At 40.2% G+C, this 25,090-nt stretch overlaps 4 protein-coding genes across 6 annotated transcripts; 3 read left to right on the forward strand and 1 right to left on the reverse strand.

Annotated features, from left to right (window-relative positions):
• Window positions 1-1,707: 1,707 nt before the first annotated feature.
• On the forward strand, window positions 1,708-4,180 carry LOC126599862 (ubiquitin-conjugating enzyme E2 2). Its single transcript, XM_050266315.1, has 6 exons — window positions 1,708-1,910; window positions 2,500-2,641; window positions 2,783-2,808; window positions 3,230-3,319; window positions 3,426-3,514; window positions 3,766-4,180. Exons 2-6 carry the CDS (start codon window positions 2,517-2,519, stop codon window positions 3,892-3,894), a joined length of 459 nt encoding a protein of 152 aa, XP_050122272.1. The 5' UTR covers window positions 1,708-1,910; window positions 2,500-2,516; the 3' UTR covers window positions 3,895-4,180.
• Window positions 4,181-5,444: 1,264 nt separating this feature from the next.
• Window positions 5,445-6,662, forward strand: LOC126599857 (F-box protein SKIP23-like). The gene has a single exon (XM_050266311.1). The coding sequence runs from the start codon at window positions 5,555-5,557 to the stop codon at window positions 6,578-6,580; it is 1,026 nt and encodes a 341-aa protein (XP_050122268.1). The 5' UTR covers window positions 5,445-5,554; the 3' UTR covers window positions 6,581-6,662.
• A 64-nt stretch (window positions 6,663-6,726) lies between these two features.
• On the reverse strand, window positions 6,727-9,427 carry LOC126599856 (uncharacterized). The gene is made up of 6 exons (XM_050266310.1): window positions 9,268-9,427; window positions 9,080-9,182; window positions 7,954-8,302; window positions 7,343-7,817; window positions 7,208-7,257; window positions 6,727-7,094 (listed from the first exon to the last, which is right to left on the reverse strand). Exons 1-6 carry the CDS (start codon window positions 9,302-9,304, stop codon window positions 7,059-7,061), a joined length of 1,050 nt encoding a protein of 349 aa, XP_050122267.1. The 5' UTR covers window positions 9,305-9,427; the 3' UTR covers window positions 6,727-7,058.
• A 2,660-nt stretch (window positions 9,428-12,087) lies between these two features.
• LOC126599849 (protein IQ-DOMAIN 31-like) lies at window positions 12,088-16,293 on the forward strand. Of its 3 annotated transcripts, none has more exons than XM_050266298.1 (8): window positions 12,088-12,347; window positions 12,599-12,638; window positions 13,223-13,334; window positions 13,533-13,817; window positions 13,922-14,122; window positions 14,358-14,450; window positions 14,566-15,649; window positions 15,895-16,293. In XM_050266298.1, the coding sequence occupies exons 3-8, from the start codon at window positions 13,251-13,253 to the stop codon at window positions 15,924-15,926; spliced, it is 1,779 nt and encodes a 592-aa protein (XP_050122255.1). In that variant the 5' UTR covers window positions 12,088-12,347; window positions 12,599-12,638; window positions 13,223-13,250; the 3' UTR covers window positions 15,927-16,293. The 3 variants fall into 3 exon arrangements, with proteins under 3 accessions (XP_050122255.1, XP_050122256.1, XP_050122257.1); XM_050266299.1 differs by having other exon boundaries at window positions 12,345-12,444; XM_050266300.1 differs by lacking the exon at window positions 12,088-12,347 and adding an exon at window positions 12,354-12,444 and having other exon boundaries at window positions 14,370-14,450.
• The last annotated feature ends 8,797 nt before the right edge of the window (window positions 16,294-25,090 follow it).

Below are 25,090 nucleotides of genomic sequence, written 5' to 3' on the forward strand. Positions count from 1 at the left end.
AACATACAAGATTATGAACTAAAAATCTTTGTTTACAAGGCAAGAAAAAGAACTTAATACAGACTTAACCCATCTGTGACAATCCTTTGATAACAAGAAGTTTGAGTAACTTGGGCCGCAAGTAATCGCTCAAAGCACATCTATTTCAACATTTGTTACACTGAGATAATAGTGGCATGCCTAGCACTTTGTTAATCTTGATTGTGACCCTCAAGGCCTACACCAAAAACCTCATAAATGCACCTTTCAAACTAACTACTAACTTATATTGCAGCACACCAAGCAACAAGAGCCTGTCAGACAACATCACCAAAAGTGCCATTCACCCCTGGAGAGCTATGCGAGGGGCCATCCACCTTTTGCCTCAAACAATAACAGTTACAAAAATTGTTATATGGATATATTCTTTAGTTACGCTAGATAAAAGCTCTGCGGCGCTTAATGTGAAAGTGGCATAATGAAAACGAGGTGAAAAGAAAAATTGGCGAAAGGTGAAATTAAAACCCAACCAAGCCCCACCGTAAGTTCTTTGCCTGATATGATCTGCATCCATTTTCAGCTAGCTCATGACTTGTAAGGGAGACAATAAAGGAGCAAGAGGAAATGACAACATTTTTAGCTACGCATGGTTGGTGTGTCATGAATACAGTGTGATTATAATTTGTAAAGAGCAAACCATACATTGTATTCCTGGTTCATGAATACAATGTCTTTCTATGAATATCATGCACGTCGGTGAGACTGTTGTTTATGTACAAGTATGATATTTGATAATGAATTGTCAATTAATACTTGTCTTTCCTTAATACGAATGTAATGCACATCGATCGAGGGTTGATAGTTGTGTAAGAATAAGCATCAGTATCAGAATGGAGAATCGGTTATTGGTTTCAAGTTTGGATAGGAAGACTTGATAAGAATGGATTATTAATCCATGTTGTTCTAGGATTAAAAGAACAAGAAACTGAATTTATTATGGAAACGAATTTAGTTTCGTAGGATTGTGTTTTATATATATTGGCCTACGTTCTCACAAATATAACGCTCAATTTTGAACTAAGACCTATTATTAGTTTGAGTCATTTGTTTTTTTAGGGAGAGGATGAAGGTTTGTTGTTCTTTGTTGCTGGTATTGATCATGGCATCATCATGAACTGAAGCATCTATATGTATGTTCTCCATATATAAGGGTTGTGAATTATGGTTTGTGTTATGGTTGTGACTCATATTACATGATGCTGGATTCTATGTTTGTTCTAATAAGTTATTCATATAAATCATGTGTCAGTGTTACCGTTAATGTTACGCTGTTAAAATGTGTCTTATTTTATAATGAACTTTACATGCATTAATGGTTGACAATTGTCCATACACTAGTATCATCATCAAAATTCAAACTCAGAACTTTACGTGCAAGAACAAATGCTCCTCTGACTCGAATGCAAGGTTTGATATTTATAGCCAAATCATATGACAACCCAAAGATGGATTATGATATGAGAATGGTAGCTCTTGAGCCTCTCAGAGAATTAGAAACACCACAAAAATGAAAAAGAAAAAGGGTAGGGAGACAATATTCCTCCTTTCACAATTTGAGGAGAAAAGCTGATAAAGAAAGAGAAGGGCAGCTAGCATGTAGGGACAGTGCTGAGTAGACCGACCCCAACCGCACCACAAAATTCCCAAATTCTTATTCACTTGATATTTGATATAATAAAGCTAATTACAAAACAAAACTCCACCCTCTCTCTCTCTCACAGTAGCTCTGTGTTCCTCTCCCCACCAAACCTAATGGCTTCGGCTTCGATCTGATCAAACCCGCCTCGGAAACCCCTTCTTTGATTACCATCTTCAGCAACCCAATTCGGAGCCTGCTCGGATCGGGACCTCTTGGAGATTCGGAGCTCCAGGTGAGATAATCTTCCTCTAAGTTTCCCCAAATTGTGTTCAATTTCTGTTGTTTTAATTTATTTTCCATTTTACTGTAATATTTGATTGATATTTTAGGCGGGTAGCGCATGTATAAACAGAAAGATTCAATTTTTGCGTTGGATTGGGGTCAAATTGTCTAGCTTTATTGGCTTTTTGGTACCCTGAGTATTTGTAACCTGAATATGAATTTACGGTGTTTTTGTTGGTGTTGAATTAGTGAAGAAAGGATGCTTCTTTTTGTTGTCATGCATATTTATAAACATCTGAATAGCTGCTTAATTGAAGTGAAATTTCCAGTTTTTGAGCTTGATTTCAGGTCTTGAGCTATGAATTTGTCTATACTTAGCTCAGCTGAGCTATCTATGGCGTAATTTAAAGTATTTGTGTTGGTAATTATGTATTTCCGTTGCGCAAATGGAGTTGCCCCAATATCTGTTGTCTGCAATGCGGTGTAGAAAAGTGGTTTTTGATGTTTTGGCAGGCGTTGGAAAACAAGATGAAATTGGTTTCATTCAATGCATAGTTAATCTAAAATACGGTTTTTTAAAATGGGTTGATGATATGTAGGTGGTAGCAAATTAGCGATGTCAACTCCTGCAAGGAAGAGGCTGATGAGAGACTTCAAGAGGCTGCAACAGGACCCGCCTGCAGGGATTAGTGGGGCTCCCCATGATAACAATATAATGCTGTGGAATGCTGTTATATTTGGGTAAGTTGGAAAAATGCAATGCATATAAGAAATCTACTGTTGTTTCCTCTTCTATTATGCAACATTAATATTCATTTTTTCGGTATGTTTAAGTACGGTTGGATAAGCAATTTCTCGTTTCTTGTCTGGTTTGGATTGCAGTCCCGATGATACTCCTTGGGATGGAGGTCAGTTAATCCTTGCACTGAACTTTTGATTATGTTCTTATGGGATATTTTATTCACCATTTTATATTCAGGGTTGGAGACAAACAACCTGTACAGAACCTATGTTATGCTCTAGTTAAATAGCGGGGAATCACTATTTCTGTTTCTTTTGTTTTTAATGAGTTTATGCTTTCATCTCGATGAATTATTTAGTTGCAGTCGGATGTATTATTTATTTCACCAAGTTCTTAAAATTTTTTACTTTCCAATAATAAAAGCTGAAAACTAGAACCGGAATAAAAGATATAACTAATAAATTTCCTCCTTTGTTTGTGTAGTGTGCCGTTTTTCTCATTGACGTGACAATTATATGCATATTTCTGCTAAATAAGCTTAATTATGTTGATATATACATCAAATAACTTTGCTTGGAGCTATGCAGGCACGTTTAAGTTGACTCTTCAGTTTACCGAGGATTATCCGAACAAACCACCAACAGTCCGATTTGTTTCTAGAATGTTTCATCCAAATAGTAAGTTGGAGCACACATATATTTGACATGAGCATTTGCTTTGTGTTAATTGTTAAACATTTCTCCTGTGGTTTCTAAATTCAAATTTTCTTTCAAATTTGGTCAGTTTACGCGGATGGAAGTATTTGTTTGGATATTTTACAGAATCAGTGGAGTCCTATATATGACGTGGCAGCTATCCTCACGTCTATCCAGGTATGTTTGATTGTGTGCATAGCATTGTTGTTTCCTTGGTTATATTTATGAATTCAAAAAGCACGTAGCCAGGTATACATGTGGCAAGAAGCGTCTATATAGCTTATAACTAAAATGAGATCGTCTTTGGGATGTTAAAATTTTGTTTCTGCACCTTAGTGTCTCAAGGAAGGATATAGTAGTACCCTACAAATATAAACAGCGGTGTATACGTTGAGAAGATCCTAACTGTTTGCATATGCTTATTGCAGTCACTACTATGTGATCCGAACCCAAACTCTCCTGCAAATTCAGAAGCTGCTCGCATGTTTAGCGAGAACAAGCGTGAGTACAACCGAAGAGTGAGGGAAATCGTGGAACAGAGTTGGACAGCAGACTAACTCCATCATGGGAGAGCTTGTAGGACAGTCCGAATTTGTTCGAAGGTATCTTATGAGTAGCATTGTTACTCTGAGCATCATTGTGCAAACTTATCAACATTTATCCTGTATTTTCAATGTTTTCTTCCCTAATCATGACGCTTTAGGATTTGCTGTGTCTTTTAAGAACATGTCTTGCTAGTTACCACTGGTGAAGCTCATGTAATATAGTGTTGTGTATCATTTGCATTGGTTTGTTATGAACTTGGGTCGGAATTTGAAATGAAAAAATAGTGGTTTACTGCAATACCAGCAATTATTTTTCTTCGTTGGGTCGGATTGGAACAAGCATTCCAATTCCAATTTAAAGACTTTCGGAATCATCTGTCATGCACGAACATGAAGCGTTAGCGTTGCCTGGCATGATCGTTTATCTTTTAGCTCAAGCAAAGTTTGTCATTTATTTTTATCTGAAGCGTTTGTGAATTTTTTTTTTTTCTGCACCATAGTCTGTGATTTGTGTTATGGATTGGTTTGCAGAAGAGAATATCATGATTCAGAAGAAATTAAGAAGCGACTAAAAGAAAATTAATTTATAAACAGAAGAAAGAAAGAAAAGAAAATTAATCAGCTAGGTTAATTAAGTTTTAACTATATGTTTAGAAAATTTAATTTCTCATATAATCAGTATAAATTAGGGCTCAGTTGACGGGAAGTCCAAGTTTTCTTTGTTTTATTTCTATTTTTTTGAATTAAGTGCATTTTTACACCCTCCACCTTTGGAAAGAGATCCTCTCCGGATTTCTTTCACCAAATCCACCTAATCAATTAGTCCGGATCTTTGAAATTTGATCAAACTGTTAAAAACATGGAGTCCATTTAAAAGTTATAATAACTTTAGCCGTTTGATCAAATTTTAAAGACTCGGATTAAGTGATTAGGTGGATTTGGTGGAAGGAATTCAGAGACCTTTACTCCACCCTTAAGTTTACGTGATTTTAATTGAGGACACAAATTTTCGAATCTTTTACATTGTATTTTGAAATTATAAATATTATACAAAAAACAGTTCAATAGCTAGATTGGACAAAAAAGTTAAAGAGTTTTAAAGATAACGGCTGCGGTCCACCACCAATAGCATCGAATTGTGCCCGCTTAATCTGATGTGTGACAGTGCAATCAATAGATGTAGGGCTTTTATGCAAAAAAAACCCTGATGCAATTAAAAGCGAAACTATTTAATATAAGTTGTGATTTATTTTCTAAAAAGCGAAATTATTTATTCAAATGGAGAAAACCTCTTCTACCCACCCGCTCTAGTGGATTATTGATTGTAAAAATCTTTTTATGTCGGTCTATAATTACAAAGAATATTTAGGACTATATTGTAAAAATCTACGATTCACTATAAAAGTATATTTTGGACTTTCCAAACTTATAGAGTAAGTTCTACTGTTAATATCTGATGAACTTCCCAAACAAGTAATCAAAACTTAATAGAGCGGTCACTTACTCTCCTAGTCCAAGCTATTTGGGAACTCCACTGTGTGTGTGTGTCTATATATATATATATATATATCTTCAGACTCGTTCCATCATTATTCAGAACTTCCATTACGTAGCTTGTACGTAGCTGTGTCATCTCCAGAAATCAAACCCTAATATTCATTCACGACCCAACATGTTGGTCGACCTTGCCCACAATCCTCTCCCTCTCGACTTCCCATGGCTCATGCTGCCCGACCACCACCGTCACCACCACCACGGCGTTCATGACGGCGCTGAAGCTTACGAAAACCAAAACCTGAAGTGTTTCTTCAGCCTTTACACCCACCAAACCCACTGTCTCGTACTGCCCGAGGCTTTCGAAAAGACTGTGTGTGGCTCGTCATCGGGGTGGCTAATCTTGCGCGATGAAACCACGTCGTCTGTCGCCCTCCTCAACCCTCTCAACCGCGCCCAAATCGCTCTCCCACAGCTCTGCTCCTCTCCGTTTTACGATCAAGACCCTTCACGTGTTCTTCACAAAGCTGTGCTATCCGCAGACCCTTCCCGCTATCCGTTTGATTACAAAGTGTTGGCGATTTTCGGAGAGAAGCGAAGGCTCGTATGCTACAAAGCGAGGGACAAGACATGGACAGTGCTACAAGATGCAGGGAATAACTATGAAGACATTATTTTGTTTAAGGGGGAGGAGTTGCTTGCCACTACTGAGATTGGAAAGCTCGTTGTGTGCGATCTTGATGACGATGGCTGTTTTTCGTCGGTCGTTGATGAAATCGCTCCCCCTTTTACCTTCAAAGGAGGCAAAGTTTATCTTGTCGGCATTGGTGGAGAGCTCGTGATGCTGATAAGATTTGTGCAGGACAACCCTCGTTACGGCCATGAGACTTATGACTTCGAGGCTTACAGGTATGATCAGTTTGAAAGCGAATGGGAACCCATCAATGGCTTAGGGGAGTGGACAATTTTCGTGGGGCATAACCACACTTCTGCCATTAAAGCTCAAGATTTCAAGGGGCTAATAAAACCCAACAGCATCTATTTCACTGACGATAGTTTGGACATGGAAGATAGCTTGATGGTTGGCCACGATTTGGGAGTCTTTAGCATGGAAGACAGAAAAGTTGAGCCGCTCGGATGTGATTTGAGTGGATTCATGTATGTTTGGCCGCGTCCGGTCTGGTTTATGCCAAGCATGGCTTGAAACCTGAATTAATTGTACTGTTTTATGCATGATTACACGTTGATAATCAGTAATAAAAGAAGAAGACGCGATTTTGTAACAACTTTTGTTTTTCTGAGCTTCATTTCTTCAGTTTTTTAATTTAATTTTCTTAAAATCGGTTCTAATTTCTTTTGAATCATGACATTCTCATTTGCAATTCAATCCAGAACATAAATCACAGACTATACCTAAGCTAAAAAATATAAGATTATGCCAGAAAATAGTACAGACTTGACCAACAAATACTTTGGTTCAGCACAAGACATCACCTGCAAACTGTATCGCAATAACCAAACAAAGCCCGGTTTTAATCCAACGGCAGACAAATACTACTGTTTAGCTTGTAGACCGAAAAACTTTGAGCCTCCGAAATCTTTACACAGGAAACCCTCACAATGAACAAAATGAATACAAACCCAACAAGAAAATGAGAATGACATCGACATTTTCTGTATGTTTACACTTCAGTCGCAGCTTCCGTCGAGGGGGCATCCTACAGCAGACAGATAAAGATACTGTCAGTGTTAGAGCAAATCAAATCGTAGTGTAACAAACAAGGCTAACTGATTATGCGAAATCGTAGTGAAAAAACAAAATTAAATTCACCTGGTTTTCTTTGTTCTCCTGAAGTCCTTCTGCGGCAGGGTTAATTGAGTCTGCGGCAACGTTGAACCATCAAATAATGCACACCAAAGTAACAAGGAAAGATGATTACACATAGGACACACTCGAAGCACTAACCTTGTTCACAAGCAGTTTGATTCCCCTGCTTCTTCTTCCTGTCCTTTACTTTGTTAGAATCTTGCACGTTTGGCTTCTGGGGTTTCTTCACAGTAGACACGCGAGCTCCATTGTCAGATACAGGTCCTGAATTCGAAGTACTCTTCACCGAAGATGACCTGGTCCTGGCTGCCGGAGTGCTTTTTGAGGCAATCTCCTTCTTGGCTGTGGCCTTCTCTGGAGAAACTTGAGCAGCTTTAATGTTCAATGACTTGGGTTTCAGTTTCCCACTTGCCATTGTAGAAGAGCAGCTCTTGGCATCATCATCAGAAGATCGAGTCCCCTCTTCGAGCACCTGAGAACAGGTTTCGGAGACCTGAGCCTGCTCATTTACTGCAACACTTTTGCTCTCCAGTAATTCCTTCAGAGGGTCTTCAAGGTCACTAAGCTCGTAGCGATCAACATAAGATTTGAGCTCATAACGCAGTTGAAGAGACTGAAAATTTTTAAAAACGACAACAAAGTCAGTTCATCTCACATTGACATATAATTTATAGTGGATAAGAAGTCAAATGTTCAACCCAAAAGCAGGTGAAATGGGAAATTGAAACAATGGGACACACAAGTTGTACCTCACATTCAGCCTCCAAGGCTAGTTTGAAAAACCCGAGTGAAATCAAGTGCTTGCCAGCAGCCTCAGACAGCTTAATCTGCTGCAGCCAGTAAGATGGTGAGGCCAGAACATTAAACTTCTTCCGGCTTGTTGGTCTAGAAACATCAGAAGAAGCAGGGGAGTCACTTCTCACAGACCTCCTTGATCTAGCCTCGGAAATCTGAGTGATGTTGCCACCAAGTTTCGGAGCCGGAGTAGTGGGCGGCTTGGAAGGAATTGAAAACCTTCGGGTCGGCTTGGCAGGCTTGTCTTTGCCAGAGAGATCAAGAACCCCCACACTTTTACTCATATTTGATGCAGGCCTTTCCCTAAAACATAGTTAACATCTCACATAAACCTCAACCAATTATCGGACGTGTGTTTCTAAGCAAAACCAGTCTGCTTATGCAGAAAATACACAACCATGGTGAAAAATCACAAGGGAATTGGGACTAATCTATAGCTTAACAAGTGACTTTTGTAACCCCAAAACCCGAAAAACATAACTCGTAACTCTTTTCTCAAGTGACAAAACCTATCAGCAATTTCGCAGAGATAGACTGCCAAAGATTGCAAAACACAGTATAAACTCAGCAGTACCACCAATTATCGGCAACAAAAGTTTGATTCTGTTTCCCTAAAATCAATTAACATTTGCTAATATACCATCAAAATTTTCAATTTATGTGAATTGGGGACACCTTACATGCCTAAAATTCCCCCCAAAATTTGATTTTTCACCCCCAAATTGATCAATTAAATGACTTTGCTTACTGCTATCCTCGAAAATTGCAAAACACAGTACAAACTCAGCATTGCTCAAGCAGTACCACCAATTCTCCGCAACAAAAGTTTGCTTCTGTTTCCCCTAAAAAATCAATTACCATTTGCTAATATACCATCAAATTGTTCAATTTATGTGAATTAGGACATCTTACATGCCTCCAATTTCCCCCAAAATTTGATTTTTCACCTCCAATTCGATCAATTCGCTTACTGCTATCCTCAAAACATGTACTCGAAACCATCCCCATTACCAGATTCAAAATTACAAGTGGAATCATATAAAACATCAGCCCTATCACATCGCCATCATCAAATCATACCTCTTGGCGGCAGAATTGTTAGGGGAGGGTTCAGCGGCCGCCACCGGCGGCTTCTCCTCCTTCGATTTAGTCCCCGAACGGAGAGCATACCGAAGAAGCTTTCCTGAAACAACCAACACCCACACCCCAATTTCACAACAATTTTCATAAAATCCACAAAACAAACCCCCAAAGATTTTGAATTTTACCAGACTGGGCAGATTGAGCAGATTGGGGCTCCTCCATTCGATCGATTAATCGATTGATTTCTCGAAATTCTTCTTCTTTCCTTCACTTGTGTAAGCAGCAATGAATCAGACACCGGCTTTTATATTCAATTTCCCTTTTTTTTCCTTTTTATTTTTTGAGTTAATTGTTTGGGCGGGAAAACTGTAGGAATACCCACAAGGCAAACTCAAATTCTGCCACACGCGCCTTAACGACGGAATCTCCACTACTCGCGTTCTTATGCGCCCATGTCCTGAACATTCTCCACGTCAGAATATTGTTTGGTCAGCGGACTTCGGAGCGGATGGGATCTACGATCTGATGTGGACGCGTGGACGACTCACGCGTGTGATGATGAAGGTAACGGCCGGCGCCGCACGGGGCCCGTTGATTTTATAATTTTAGGAGATAAAATTCGAAATTTCGAATTTCAAATCGCGAGCCGTTAAAACTGCTTTTGCGGTTGAGAATTTGGAAGAGATAGACGGAGGGCGTTTTTTCAACTTTTTCCTTTTGTCTCCCGGTCAAAAAATAAATAAATAAATGTTGTTTTCCTTGGGTTGATTCGGAGGATCCTGTGATTTTATCCGTTCATTACATCGTACGGTCAGAAATTATTTAAAATTTAAAATTTAAAATTAAATATAAATAGTACCTAATGAATGAAAACTGACCATATAATATACGATGAACAGACATAATCACGAGATCTCATAGATCGTTTTTAGTTTTCCTTGTCTTTTGGGTCGGACTTGCTTTTGGAATGGGCTTGGACATGCATGATGGCGCGAGACTCTCCGGCCCATTGGGCCAAACACGAAATAGGTGTGATCACGCACGAATCCCCTTTGATTGGTCCATCCCCACTTAGACCAACTCCAATGGCTTGCTTAAAAATCAAAATTTAAGTTTCAAACCCCTCAAAGCTTCTCCAATAATTGAGTTAAAAGATGTTTAGAGTTATTTTTGGGCCAAATTTAGCCTAGAAAATGAGTCAAGGATAGTAGCTAGGACCTAAATGTGGGACTCATAAGTTCACAATATTGGCCACTTGCAAAAAGACCAATGACTATTTTTTTATCCGATGTCCCACTTGGTTGGATAATTGATTGATTCAACTGTCTAGATTTAAATCAAATTTATAAATACATTAAATTCGATGAATGAGATCAAATATGAATTTTATGAGCTAAAAATTCAAGCTTTAACCCAATCATAAGAGTTGGTCCTATTGGAAGATCCTACAAGTCTGACAACATGAAGTTTTTACTGAAAAAATTTATCTACATAAAAATTCAATTGTTATTGAAACTTAAAAACAATAAAATATGTGTCAGCATTATTAATGATCATGGATAAGAACATGAAATTGTAACCAATCAGTGATCCTGGTTATTTACTATTTATGTTTGTTGGTTGGATTGACAACTTGGTCATAACCATATACATGATTTGGTAGGGCATTGCCTTTACCATTGTGGTAGCGATGGCATTCAATTTCATGGTTGGGTTGGTGGATGACATGTCCTATACATGTATATCTTGTGGTATGCGATTGTAAATAGTACACCCCAAAGGCCACAAAAAAAAAATTAATATTTCAACAAACCTATTAGATGTAAATGATTTCTATAGTACTATGGTTTAGTGTATTTTTGTACATTTGTAAGCGAATGTTTCATATTCGCTCAGTGTTTAAAATATTTACGAAATTGATACTTAGTATTATGGTTTAGTAGTATTTATCTTTACTTGTAAGTAAAAGGTCTTAGATTCGATTTTTATCCAAAGGCGAATTTGAATCACATTATTGCTAGCTCATTGTAAGGCTAAGCCAATTCTCTACCATTTAATGTAAATAATATCGCTTGTTAAAAAAAAATTTAAAAAAAAAACACTACGAAATTGTTGATATTTTTGTAGAGATATCCGAAAAATAAAAAATCAATATGAAAATAGTGGTTAAAATGCGAACTTCACCTTGTATCGGCGAGATATAGGAAAATCAATGAACATCGACAATATTTACCGTTTTACTACAGAAGTTTTGCTGGAACCCACTGCAGACTTCAAACTTTTGATTTGATTTGATTTTTTATTTTTTGAGAAATTTTCTCTGATTTCGACTAAATCTGAATGAGTTAATATACCAATCCATTGCAAATTTTCATAATTTTCGTCGAAAGCAACTGATATCGATATTTTAGACACTGTATTCGACTTATCTAGATAGCAAGTTTGATATATACTTATGACTGTCTAATTGTGGTCTAAGCCAAATATTTTTCTCTCCAATTATCATTGCATGCTAAATAAAGGAAATGACTTTTGCAGTCTCTTTTCTTGTTTGTACGCCTCTGCTAAAAAGATACACATACGGAAAAAAAACAGCGTGTAAAAATCACCGTCATAAGATTGTTTCAAAGCGAGATATGCCCTTGGTATGGATCTATCTATTAGTTACAACAAACATGTATAAAACAAGGTAGGAGGAAAACAATCGAAGGTGAAAGAGATTTCTGGTCTAATTTTCCCTTCTTTATAGTTTTTATTTTTATTTTTTACTTATATTTTCTCGTTGTTGGTGACCGCAATGAAAAATGGAAAGGGTTGTCTTGCAACAGAGGGGAGAGCAGCAAGTCATCACACTCCTGACTCCGTTTGACCTCCGCCGCCTAATCTAACGGACGCTATTAAATCACGCGCGCAACCGCGCCTCCGATTCGATTTACTTGGAAGGACAAAATCGTCATTTCACCATTCTTGGGAATATATAACGACTCTGGCACCCTTGTTTTCGAAGCAACTGTGTAACTGCACACTCGGGACTGGCAACGCTTCGTCTTTCATTCCTACCCTATAATCCTCTACAACCATCCCCATGGTAATCTTACATTTGTGACTGTCGGATTACAATGCAACTCCAAATCCAACCATCATGCAAAAGCAATCTGAAAATATCCGGTTCAATTGGCCAATCATAAACGATCTCATTTTGTTATCCTGGACCTAACCGCAGTTGATTTTTGTTTTGGTAGTCACCCAATTTTTGAACTACAAGGTACAGAGAGTAGAAAGCAGAGGTTGAAGCTTTTTCGTATTTTTTTATACTTTACACATTTTTTTCTGGGTTTTCTGCACACTCTCTCTCACTCATGGTACATTTTTTTTTTCCTTCCTTGTTCTATCTATTTCTGTGCAAATCTTCAATCTTTTTTGCATTCTGTTGCAGAAAGCTCAAATCTTTTTTTCTGGGTTTTGCTTATTTAGCCTGAAAAATATTGGGTTTCTGTTTTTTTTTTTTTCCTTCAGGAATTGTAGATTTGGGGTTTTGAAGGTCCACATTTGTGAGGTAAGTTTCAGATCTGGTTTAACTCAGCCTTATACAATTAGCAAGTTAATTGAGTTGTAACATCTTGTGGGTTGTTGGAGTTTTTAGTTAGATTTAAGTGAAAGTGGTGTGATTTGCTTAGTGGTGTTGTCTGGAGTTTTTGGTTAATGATAATTGTTGTGGAGATGTTATCTTGATTAATGTAGGTTAATGGAGCTTTAGATTTCCTGTAATCTCAATTGACTTTAAGTGATTGCATTGATGCTGCCATTAATGGATGTTGAGTGTAACGTTTAGTGCATTAGTTGAAGATCTCAATGAGGAATGGGACGTTGGGGATTGTCTTTCTTCAAGGTTTTATTGAATTTCAGTTTGAAGGTTGGGGGTGTCGGTTGAGATCGTAAGCGAAATGTTTTGAGGATCTGTCCGTGTGTTGCTCTTGTGGTGTGTATTTTGATTCATATGGAAGAACTGGGCAGATATTGAAATCATGTTTGGTTTTTGGAAACTGCGAGATTGCGTTGCTTCGTTATTTGTATTCTTTTTGTCGTCGGAGTGAATGACATCAATTCGGTTTGATTTCGTTTACTCAATTTGCAATTCAGGATTTTTCCGGCTCTTGGCCTTCGCGAGATGGGCAAATCACCGGCCAAATGGATCAAAACGGTGCTGTTTGGAAAGAAATCTTCGAAAGCTGGCATTCCTAAAGGAAGAGAGGTAAAACAATTGTTATTGAGCTGACACATTATTCTCAAACGTTTCCTTTAACATTGACATAAGGCATACTTCACCTTAATTTTCATAGGTTGCCCTTTGCATCTAAGCTATCTCTTCAATTTCATAAGTTTCGCTTTATGTAATTAACGTAATAACTTACACAGATTCTATATTTATGTCTTTCGCCGTTGTGTATAGAAAATTACAAATCAGAAAGAGGTGGTGATTGCTGCCAGGGCAACCGGAGCTGATTATTCTTCAGATCCACCTGTGGCTTTTCATGAAACCACCAACACCATAGATAACAACCGAGACTTAGAATTGGAGAACAAGGAAACTCCGAGTGTATTAAGTGATGGAGGTCCAGGAATTCAAAGTACAGAAACACAAGGATCCGCGCCACAAGATGTGGCGCATGATCCTGAGAGAATCAGGCAAGAGCAAGCTGCAACAAAGGCGCAGGCTGCCTTTAGGGGTTATCTAGTAAGTCAGTGAATTAAATTTGTTTGTTTTGTCTAATGCTTATTGTATCAATTTTTTTTAGTTGAGATCGCAAATTACTGAATGAATTGGTATATTATCTGAAGGCACGCCGAGCATTTTGGGCCCTCAAAGGAATAATAAGGTTACAGGCACTTATCCGGGGGCACCTGGTTCGGAGACAAGCTGTTACTACTCTGTTCAGTGTGGCGGGCATTGTCAAGTGTCAGGCACTTGCTCGTGGAAAACGGGTGAGACAGTCTGATGTTGGGCTGGAAGTGCAAAAGATATGCAGTGTGATGCCTCTGGTAAAATGCCTCAAATACTTGGTCGTTTATCAATTACAATTTGTTACTGTCATCTTTGAACAAGGGATGTCACAGTCCCCTTCTTTTCTCCATCCCCAAATAGCTTTGGAACTGCTATTGGATAATATGCGAAGACATCTAGGTTCATTCACCCGCCACGTTGTTGCTAATATCATTAGGCTAGATATTTTTTTAGATTCCTTAGCGCCACTTTTTAATTATATTCCTCATATAGATTGTCTATCAGGAGGGCAAGCTAGTGAATCCTGTTGGAGTTAATACTTCAGTTCAAATGGCAAAGCTGTCAGCAAATGTTTTCATTCTCAAGGTAAGTTCAACATTGTAACAATGGTCTAGATTTGAATCATAATTTGTCATATCGGTTTCTGTGTCCCTATCCGGTTTGTATGAGATGTTCTAACAGTTTGGTTTTCTCTTTTCAGCTTCTTGCTTTCTCACCTACTGTGATGCCTCTGAGTTTGCAATATGAACCCGGGAATCCAAATTCAGTTTCAAACTGGTTGGAACGATGGTCAGCAACCCATTTTTGGAAACCAGTTCCCCAACCAAGGAAAGTTCTAGATTCAAAATCTCAGAGAAAGCACCCGGAGGCTCAAACAGGCAGGGTAAAGCGCAACAGCCGGAGGCTTTCTTCCGCAAATGTTGAAAGTGTCTCAGTGCAAGCAACCTCTGAATTTGAGAAACCCAAGCGTAACCTTAGGAAAGTTCCTAGCCATCCTACAGATGCAGTGCAGGAAAACCCACAAGTTGAGCTTGAAAAGGTTAAGCGTAATTTGAGGAAGGTTCATAGTCCCATTGTAGAGAACTCTGTGCAGGCAGAAAGTGAAGCTGAGGGTATCAAACAGAGTTTGGAAAAGGCATCAAGCACTTTGGTTCCTGATGTTCTTGAAGGCACCGGTAACTCTGTCGGGAAGTTTAAGAAAGAGCTAACCTGGATTTCATCCAGTCGGCCTGATACAGAAATAACTCCTGAACCATCGGCACCAAAAGAGGTATTTAACCTATCATCTATTGATCAAGCTGCAGAAGATCTGAAGCCTTTGACAGATAGCACTAGTAAAGATGTGAATACACCTAGCGCTGAAGCTCCAATTGAGTCGAAGATTTTAACAGAGAGCAATGGTCAGGATGAAAATATCTCATCCTCAAACGGGGTTTTGAGCCACAAGGAAGATTTAACAACCAATGACAACCAGAAATCTATCAGGAAAGTTTCTACTCCAGCAAAACAAGAACGTTCGGAGAATGGGTTGCAAAGCAGTCCAACAGTACCAAGTTATATGGCTGCAACTGAATCTGCAAAGGCAAAGCTGAGAGCACAAGGCTCCCCTAGGTTGGCACAAGACGTGACTGAGAAAAATAACTCTACTCGTCGTCATTCTCTGCCATCAGCAACTAATACCAACATCAGCTCACAATCGCCAAGGATGCATCGACTTGTTCAAACAGGTGGCAAAGGAGGAAACAAAAGTGACAAACCTCGGGCAACTTCAAGAGATGGAATTGGTATGCTTTCGCATCCTTAATAGACTGATTCTTGCTTTCCAATTCTACATTGATCTGGAAGATGGGGCATAATCTTTCAAACCCGTCGATACATATGCATTGATGCATTGCTTTATTGTTCTTCACAAGGAAGTTCATCTTTTTAATTCTCTATTAGAGTTCTCAACGTGCACGATGATTTACCTTATAAAGGGTTGAATTTTGTTTCTAGTACCAATCACCTTGGTTCTTGTTTGACTTTGCAGGAAAGGTAACCCAAACGGAGTGGAGGAGGTGATCTATAAGGTGATTTTCAATATAAAGTGTCAGTCATTCTTCTCAGTTCTTTATTTTACGCATTTTGTGATTCGAAGTGTTGTTAAACTGTAACGTCGTCTGTAGTTTAGAAGGCTGTGGTCATCAGCCAAGAGCCTCTCGTGATTTGTCCGCGTTTGTGATATTTGATGAGTGAATGTACATCATAGGTTTCATGCATTAAGTCTCGGACATGGTTGGTTTATTCAGTCTTACGACGCGATTTCTGGCCATTCGTAACGTGTATTGTATAGAGGATTATCGGTTTATCTGCACCTTTCGTGTATGCTCTGCTCCATGCTGCGAACTTGATCATTTGTAATGCTTGCAAGTGACTGACTGATTCTGTATTTTGTTGTGCCTTTGAGTTTCTTGCACAGCTTGTACACTCAAAAAATGCCAGGGAACACTTGTACACATCCGCGTTTAATTATGGTTGTTGATTCCGTTTGATTTACTAATCTGATGACCATAAATATTGGAGAGTATTTGTGGAGTTAAAAAGGGTGCGTAAAAATCACTTCTTGAGAAATATTGGGGAACTTTTATGTGGTTTTTTACTAACTTCTTTTCGAACGACTCCACTCAAAGTTGTTTGGGAGCATATGCTCCTATCAACTTTACCCGGGACACACAAAAGAAGTACTTTGATCCTATTAGACGGGGGAGGGTGAAGAAGCTAGGACAGAAGGGTAGAGTTCAAGAGAGCAAAATGCGTTTAGGAACGTGGAATATAGGAACCTTAACGGGAAAATCTATGGAAGTAGTGGAAGTTATGGTGAGGAGAAGGATAAATATTATGTGCCTACAAGAAACTAAGTGGGTTGGTAGTAAGGCAAAGGATCTAGAAAACTCAGGGTTTAAACTTTGGTATTCGGGCACAAATAGAACGAGAAACGGTGTTGGCATCATCGTGGACAAGACCTTGGTACAAGATGTTGTAGATGTCAAGAGGGTAGGAGATAGAATCATGGCAATCAAGATTGTAATAGGACAAGAACTTATCAATGTGATTAGTGCGTACGCACCTCAAGTAGGGTTGGATACGAGTTCGAAGGAGAAATTTTGGGAAGATCTTGGAGACTTGGTGCAAGGAATTGCTCAGACGGAGAAGTTATTTATAGGAGGAGATTTAAATGGACACGTGGGCAGGGAGACAGGCAACTATGGAGGTTTTCATGGTGGCCATGGTTTTGGGGAGAGAAACGAGGATGGGGAAGCTATCTTGGATTTTGCAATGGCATATGATCTCTTCTTAGCCAACACCTTCTTTAAGAAGAGAGAAGAACATGTGATCACCTACAAGAGTGGGTCGTCAAAAACACAAATAGATTTTCTTCTAATGAGGAAAGGGGATCGTATAACTTGTAAGGATTGCAAAGTTATACCAGGAGAGAGCGTGGCTAATCAACATCGCTTGTTGGTGATGGATGTACATATCAAAAGAGTAAGACAAAAGAACAAGACTTGGAAGTGCCCAAGGACTAGATGGTGGAATCTAAAAGAAGAAAAACAAGCAATTTTCAAAGAGAAGGTAATCACCCAATGTGTGTGGGATAGAGAGGGGGAAGCTAGCCAAATGTGGGATTCCATGGCTAGTTGTATCCGAAAAGTAGCAAAAGAGGTATTAGGAGAGTCCAAGGGCTTTGCCCCACACCAAAAGGAATCTTGGTGGTGGAATGAGGAGGTACAAACAAAGGTGAAGGCTAAGAAGGAATGTTGTAAAGCCTTATACAAGGAGAGGACCGATGAAAATGGTGAAAGGTATAGAAAAGCGAAGCAAGAGGCGAAGAAAGCTGTCAGAGAAGCTAAGTTAGCGGCTTACGACGATATGTATAAACGACTAGATACCAAAGAAGGAGAGTTGGATATCTATAAACTATCTAGAGCAAGGGAAAAGAAGACAAGAGACCTAAACCAAGTGAGGTGCATCAAGGATGAGGATGGAAAGGTTCTTGCTACAGAGAACGCGGTTAAAGACAGATGGAGAGGTTATTTTCATAATCTTTTCAATGAAGGACATGAAATGAGTGCTTCTTTAGGGGAGTTGAGTAACTCAGAAGAGTGTAGAAACTACTCTTTTTATCGTCGAATCCGGAAGGAAGAAGTGGTTGTAGCTTTGAAGAAGATGAAGCATAAAAAAGCAATAGGCCCAGACGATATACCAATCGAAGTGTGGAAACTTTTGGGAGAGACAGGTATAACATGGCTCACTGACCTTTTCAATAGGATTTTGAAAACGAAGAAGATGCCAAATGAGTGGCGAACGAGCACTTTGGTGCCTATCTACAAGAATAAGGGCGACGTACAAAATTGCATGAACTATAGGGGTATTAAGCTAATGAGTCATACAATGAAGCTCTGGGAGAGAGTCATTGAGCATAGATTGAGGCAAAAGACACGGGTTTCGGACAACCAATTCGGGTTCATGCCAGGGCGCTCAACCATGGAGGCAATCTATCTCTTACGAAGATTGATGGAAAGATATAGAGATGGGAAAAAGGATTTACACATGGTCTTTATAGATTTGGAAAAAGCGTATGATAGGGTCCCAAGAGACATTCTTTGGAGGATTTTAGAGAAGAAAGGAGTACGAGTAGCATATATCCAAGCTATAAAGGATATGTATGAAGGAGCAAAGACTGCCGTAAGAACTCATAAAGGACAAACCGAAAGCTTTCCCATAACTGTAGGATTACATCAAGGCTCATCCTTAAGTCCTTACCTTTTTGCGTTGGTAATGGATGAGTTAACAGGACATATTCAAGATGATATTCCTTGGTGTATGCTTTTCGCAGACGATATAGTGTTGATAGATGAAACTCAGGAAGGGGTAAATGCAAAGCTTAACCTTTGGAGAGAAGTGTTGGAATCTAAAGGTCTTCGCCTAAGCCGATCAAAGACAGAATATATGGAGTGCAAGTTCAGTGCAAATGGAGGCCAAAACGAGTTAGGGGTGAGGATCGGAGATCAAGAAATACCAAAGAGCGACCGTTTTCGTTACCTAGGATCTATCTTGCAAAAGAACGGAGAATTAGATGGAGATCTCAACCATAGAATACAAGCTGGATGGATGAAGTGGAAGAGTGCATCCGGCGTGTTATGTGACCGCCGTATGCCACTGAAGCTCAAGGGAAAATTTTATAGGACGGCAATAAGGCCGGCGATGCTGTATGGCACAGAATGTTGGGCGGTGAAACATCAGCACGTACACAAAATGGGTGTAACGGAGATGAGGATGCTTCGTTGGATGTGTGGGCACACGAGAAAGGATAAGATTAGGAATGAGGATATCCGGGGTAAATTAGGAGTAGCCGAAATTGAAGGAAAGATGAGAGAAAATCGGTTACGGTGGTTTGGACATGTGCAAAGAAGGCCTACTGACGCTCCGATTAGAAGATGCGACTATGGGACAGAGGTTCAGGGCCGAAAGGGTAGAGGAAGACCTAGGAAAACTTTGGAAGAGACTCTAAGAAAAGACTTAGAGTACTTGGATCTAACGAAGGACATGACACAGGATCGAGCACAATGGCGTTCTAAGATTCATATAGCCGATCCCACCCAGTGACTTGGATTTTCCAAGTCTCCAACCGAGAAGTTTTCCTCACTCGGAAAATTAAGGGAACACTACCCCAACCTACATGCTCCACTCAGAAAGCTTCAACATACAAGCTTCAACAAAAGAAAATTCAAAGAACTTAGTGAATAAGGCTTTGGTGTATTTAACACAATACGTTGAAATGAAGGAAAGCTTATTTATTGATATCCCCGATAAGCTACAAATATGTACATATACATGAGTCAAAATAAACACACAAGAGGGAGCCTTCACAAAGGTTGCTTAGGAGAAGTCTCAGCAGTCGGTAGAGCCCCAGAAAGAGAAGGCACCGGAGGGGGATCATTTGGAGCCTCAGTACTGGACAGAACCCTAGAAGGAGGAGGCATCAGAGGTTGATCATTTGGAGCTTCATTACGCGGTACAGCCCCAGAAGACGAAGGCAATAAATGCCTTTGGAACAAACCCACAAATCTCTGATGATCAAGTAAAACCTGACCATCAGTTTCCTTCATCTGGTCAAGCTTCCTCTTCATGTTTGTAGCATAGTCATGTGCGAGCCGGTGCAACTGTTTATTCTCATGCTTGAACCCTCTAATCTCCTGTTTGAGACTCATCACTTCAGCCGCCAATGATTCAACTTGGCGGGTTCGAGCAAATAGGCGTTGGGCCATATTAGACACAGAACCTGCACACTGAACACTGAGAGCCAGCGAATCCTTAACAGCTAACTCATCAGACCGTTTGGAAAGTAGTCTGTTATCTTTGGGAGTGAGAAGGTTCCTGGCCACCACCGCAGCGGTCATATCATTCTTCATCACGGAATCCCCAACGGTAAGAGGACCAGTAGGGGAGACGAAGGATGGGCGCCATATGTTGTCTGGAGAAGGCGGGGCTGCCTCTTCAACAAGGTTCAAGTCAAAACGACGGTCGGAGGGGCCAGACATTTTCAAAGGTGTTGAAGAGAGAAGAGGTCGGACAAATCAAGATCTTAGAAGTGCAAGAATGAAGCTTCTACTGGTGGAGATTCAAGTGTGCTTTGGAACTTAATGCCAGCCCCTATAAAAATCTGCACTCGACGGAGCTTCAGAAATCGAAGAGGCGCCTGCTCAGAAATCGAAGAGGCGTTTGCTTTCTCAAAAGCTGGGCTGCTTAGAGATCACGAGGGTTGATCTCAGAAATCGAAGAGGCGTTTGCTTTCTCAAAAGTTGGGCTGCTCAAAGACCACAAAGGCCGATCTCAGAAATCGAAGAGGCGCTCGCTTTCTCAAAAGCTGGGCTCCCCAGAGACCACGAGGGCCGATCTCAGAAATCGAAGAGGCACCTACTTTTCCAGCCTTGTCAGCACCTGTCACACGCACACTTAGCTTTGCGGAAATTATGGGCATTCTATCGAAGACTTCTGGGGAAGTAGAAAACACATGAATCTTACTGTTCAATCACCCACTTGCCACACGCAACAATAGCTCATGGGTACCACAGAAAACTTTGCCAAAGTTCTCTGCCAAAGTTGAGCACGTGAAGCTTGCAGCTCCCACTACATCGCTCTGACCAAGAAGGGTAAAAGAATAGCAAATAAACAGCACTAACAAAGTTTAAACCCATAAATTTTGAAGGTCTAGCTACCATATTATTACCCACAAGGGTAAAGGAACAGTACCACTGCTGGATAATTGGAAAGTCCCTGTGTGTCAACCTCTGTGCTTCGTGGTAAGGTAGACTAGCAAACATGCCCAACCTTTACTCACATTCGAGAAAACACTCCCAATAAGATTGCTTGCTCCAAAATCGAAGAGGCACCGTCCTCCGAATCTGGAGAGTCAGACTCCCAACATGACTACTTTCTTAAAAATCGAAGAGAAGCTTCGTGGCAAGGTAGACTAGCAAACATGCCCAACCTTTACTCACATTCGAGAAAACACTCCCAACAAGATTGCTTGCTCCAAAATCGAAGAGGCACCGCCCTCCGAATCTCGAGAGCCAGACTCCCAACATGATTACTTTCTCAAAAATCGAAGAGACACTGCTCCCCGAATCTTCGAGAGCCAGACCCCCAGCATGATTGCTTTCTCAAAAATCGATGAGGCATCGTTCTCCGAATCAATCGAAGAGGCGCTCACTTTCTCAAAAGCTGGGCTGCTCAGAGACCACGAGGGCCAATCTCAGAAATCGAAGAGGCACCTACTTTTCTAGCCTTGTCAGCACCTGTCACACGCACACTCAGCTTTGCAGAAATTATGGGCATTCTGTCGAAGACTTCTGGTGAAGTAGAAAGCACATGAATCTTACTGTTCAATCACCCACTTCCCACACGCAACAATAGCTCATGGGTACCACATATAACTTTGCCAAAGTTGAGCACGTGAAGCTTGCAGCTCCCACTACATCGCTCTGACCAAGAAAGGTAAAAGAATAGCAAAGAAACAGCACTAATAAAGTTTAGACACATAAATTTTGAAGGTCTAGCTACCATATTATTACCCACAAGGGTAAAGGAACAGTACCACTGCTGGATAATTGGAAAGTCCCTGTGTGTCAACCTCTGTGCTTCGTGGCAAGGTAGACTAGCAAACATGCCCAACCTTTACTCACATTCGAGAAAACACTCCCAACAAGATTGCTTGCTCCAAAATCGAAGAGGCACCGTCCTCCGAATCTCGAGAGCCAGACTCCCAACATGACTACTTTCTCAAAATCGAAGAGAGGGTAAAGGAACAGTACCATTGCTGGATAATTGGAAAGTCCCTGTGTGTCAACCTTTGTGCTTCGTGGCAAGGTAGACTAGCAAACATGCCCAACCTTTACTCACATTCGAGACAACACTCCCAACAAGATTGCTTGCTCCAAAATCGAAGAGGCACCGCCCTTCGAATCTCGAGAGCCAGACTCCCAACATGATTACTTCCTCAAAAATCGAAGAGACACTGCTCTCCGAATCTCGAGAGTCAGACCCCCAACATGATTGCTTTCTCAAAAATCGAAGAGGCATCGTTCTCCGAATCTCGAGAGCCAGATACCACAGACCACTTTTTCAAAGTGCTCTGACAGAGTTAAAACATGTGAAACTGGCAGCTCCCACTACCGTGCTATGACCAAGCAGGGTAAAGGAATAGCATTACTACTTGTTGTTAGGGAGACTCCTATATATGTCGACCTCCATCCCCAACGGACAGGCAGACCTGCAAAAATGCTCAACCCTTCATCATATCTGAGAGGGCACTCCCAACGAAGCCTTTCGAAATATTCAGCTTTCTTTCCCCCCGATAATACCTCTGCAAACAAGCTATACTAGAGCAAGAATATCTCATATCATCAGGGTTAAAAGCAAGAGTATCCCATATCATGCTTTTTCCCTGTCTTTTCCTTTGGCCTTGTTTTTACCTGCAAGACAAGGAGAAAGAGAGCAATCAGTCAGCACTTGGAATCAAGCTTCCAGCCAGGAACTGACTGCCTGGAACCCCTTACCTGATTACTTACCTGGCATTGCTCTCGAGTACTCATCTTCAACATCTTATGTTTCCAGGGAAGATTCCGCATCTGCTTGAGGAACAGATAGGGCAAGTGCGAAGGATACAAGGAAGCATGTGGAGACAAGCGTAACAGCACACGTGCCGATACATCCATTACTCTGTCAAAAGCAAAAGTATCCCATATCAGCAGGGTGGAACGTACTCTAGATTTGATGGACTTGTTTTGACCCTCAAATTCTTCAGTCGGCCTTATACTCTGGAGGAAACCAGAAAACCCTCCAGCTCAGTTCAAGAATAAGCCTGTGGAAAGTTACTTCTTCAAAAGCAAAAGTATCTCATATCATCTCTTCTCATTTTTCTTCTCTTTATCCTTCATGCTGCTGCAAGATGGGGAGAAGGTGAACAATCAGTCGGAGCTCTGATTGCTTACCTTGTCTGTCACCTCTTTCAGCAGACCCCCTAGCTCGGCGACTTGGGGGACTCCTACTACATGGTTTGTATCGCGCTTGACCAAGCCTGAAACTACAAGTAAGCTTCAAGTGAAATTGATACATTACCTTGTGCTTCTCCATCAGTTAAAGATACCACCCCTGGATGGAGGAAGAGTACTTCCAGAGAAGATGTCACATCTACCTATGAGACAGATAAGGCAAGTCAAGACGACACCACACTCCGATACTTAGAAGTTTCGTGATTACGAGATCATTCTCCCACAATATTTCCTAATGTCATTTGTACTAAATCATTCACTTGTACTCACTAAAGGAGAGCTTGAACCTATGTACTTGTGTAAACCCTTCACAATTAATGAGAACTCTTCTATTCCGTGGACGTAGCCAATCTGGGTGAACCACGTACATCTTGTGTTTGCTTTCCTATCTCTATCCATTTATATACTTATCCACACTAATGACCGGAGCAATCTAGCGAAGATCACAAAAAGCGACCGTTTTCGCTACCTAGGATCTATCTTGCAAGAGAACGGAGAATTAGATGGAGATCTCAACCATAGAATACGAGCTGGATGGATGAAGTGTAAGAATGCATCCGGCGTGTTGTGTGACCGTCGTAAGCCACTGAAGCTCAAGGGAAAATTTTATAGGACGGCAATAAGGCCAGCGATGTTGTATGGCACAGAATGTTGGGCGGTGAAGCATCAACACGTACACAAAATGGGTGTAGCGGAGATGAGGATGCTTCGTGGGATGTGTGGGCACACGAGAAAGGATAAGATTGGGAATGAGGATATCCGAGGTAAAGTAGGAGTAGCCGAAATTGTAGGAAAGATGAGAGAAAATCGGCTCCGGTGATTTGGACATGTGCAAAGAAGGCCGACTGACGCTCCGGTTCGAAGATGTGACTACGGGACAGAGGTTCAGGGCCGAAGGGGTAGAGGAAGACCTAGGAAAACTTTGGAAGAGACTCTAAGAAAAGACTTAGAGTACTTGGATCTAACGGAGGACATGACACAAAACCGAGCGCAATGGCGTTCTAGGATTCATATAGCCGACCCCACTTAGTGGGAAAAGGCTTTGTTGTTGTTGTTGTTGTATTTGTATAATCTAGTTTGAGAAACAAGGGTAATGTCTGCAAAAATGATTTTATACATAAAAATTAAGGGAGTGTTTTGCATTCTTCTTGAATTTAATTTTTTGTTTTAGAAACTAATAAATACTAGTAATTTAGCTACGTTTATCATTTTTATTAATTAAAATTTGAGTCCAATAAAAATACCAAATGGTCCCTAAAGATTTGTTCGTTAACTTGAACCTTAAGGAAGATGGAATATATAAATTAACGCTTCAATTTCTTGGAGCATATTATTATATATGTTCTTAAACAGAGTAGACGAGATTCCTGTTCTAATGATCTGATTTCTAGTTTCTTTGCTGAGCTGTTGAATTAATGTTAGACATACGTGGATTATTGAAATCAAAGGAAGTTAAGGTGTCTTTTTTCGGAAACTAAATTAAGTCGCTTGTTCAGCTAAAAACAGAGGAGTTCCTTCACCACGAAAGGTGCCCCGTGGTCTAAGTAGAATTTATCAATTTCTTTTAATTTGTTTCAAATTCCAATTTTAGTAAAAAAAATTATCCTTATTCCCTCGTTCATACGTATTTCA

The sequence above is a fragment of the Malus sylvestris genome, chromosome 14 (genome assembly GCF_916048215.2).
Source record: "Malus sylvestris chromosome 14, drMalSylv7.2, whole genome shotgun sequence".
NCBI lineage: Eukaryota > Viridiplantae > Streptophyta > Magnoliopsida > Rosales > Rosaceae > Malus > Malus sylvestris.

Coding starts and splice junctions, on each gene's coding strand:
- LOC126599862 (XM_050266315.1), top strand. CDS start 2,517: ATGTCAACTCCTGCAAGGAAGAGGCTGATGAGAGACTTCAAGAGGCTG. Junction 3,320..3,425: donor TAGAATGTTTCATCCAAATA/GTAAGTTGGAGC, acceptor AAATTTGGTCAG/TTTACGCGGATGGAAGTATT. Junction 3,515..3,765: donor CTATCCTCACGTCTATCCAG/GTATGTTTGATT, acceptor TGCTTATTGCAG/TCACTACTATGTGATCCGAA.
- LOC126599857 (XM_050266311.1), top strand. CDS start 5,555: ATGTTGGTCGACCTTGCCCACAATCCTCTCCCTCTCGACTTCCCATGG.
- LOC126599856 (XM_050266310.1), bottom strand. CDS start 9,304: ATGGAGGAGCCCCAATCTGCTCAATCTGCCCAGTCTG. Junction 7,818..7,953: donor CCTTGGAGGCTGAATGTGAG/GTACAACTTGTG, acceptor AAAAATTTTCAG/TCTCTTCAACTGCGTTATGA. Junction 7,258..7,342: donor TCAAACTGCTTGTGAACAAG/GTTAGTGCTTCG, acceptor ACGTTGCCGCAG/ACTCAATTAACCCTGCCGCA.
- LOC126599849 (XM_050266298.1), top strand. CDS start 13,251: ATGGGCAAATCACCGGCCAAATGGATCAAAACGGTGCTGTTTGGAAAG. Junction 13,335..13,532: donor GCATTCCTAAAGGAAGAGAG/GTAAAACAATTG, acceptor CGTTGTGTATAG/AAAATTACAAATCAGAAAGA. Junction 14,451..14,565: donor CAAATGTTTTCATTCTCAAG/GTAAGTTCAACA, acceptor TTCTCTTTTCAG/CTTCTTGCTTTCTCACCTAC.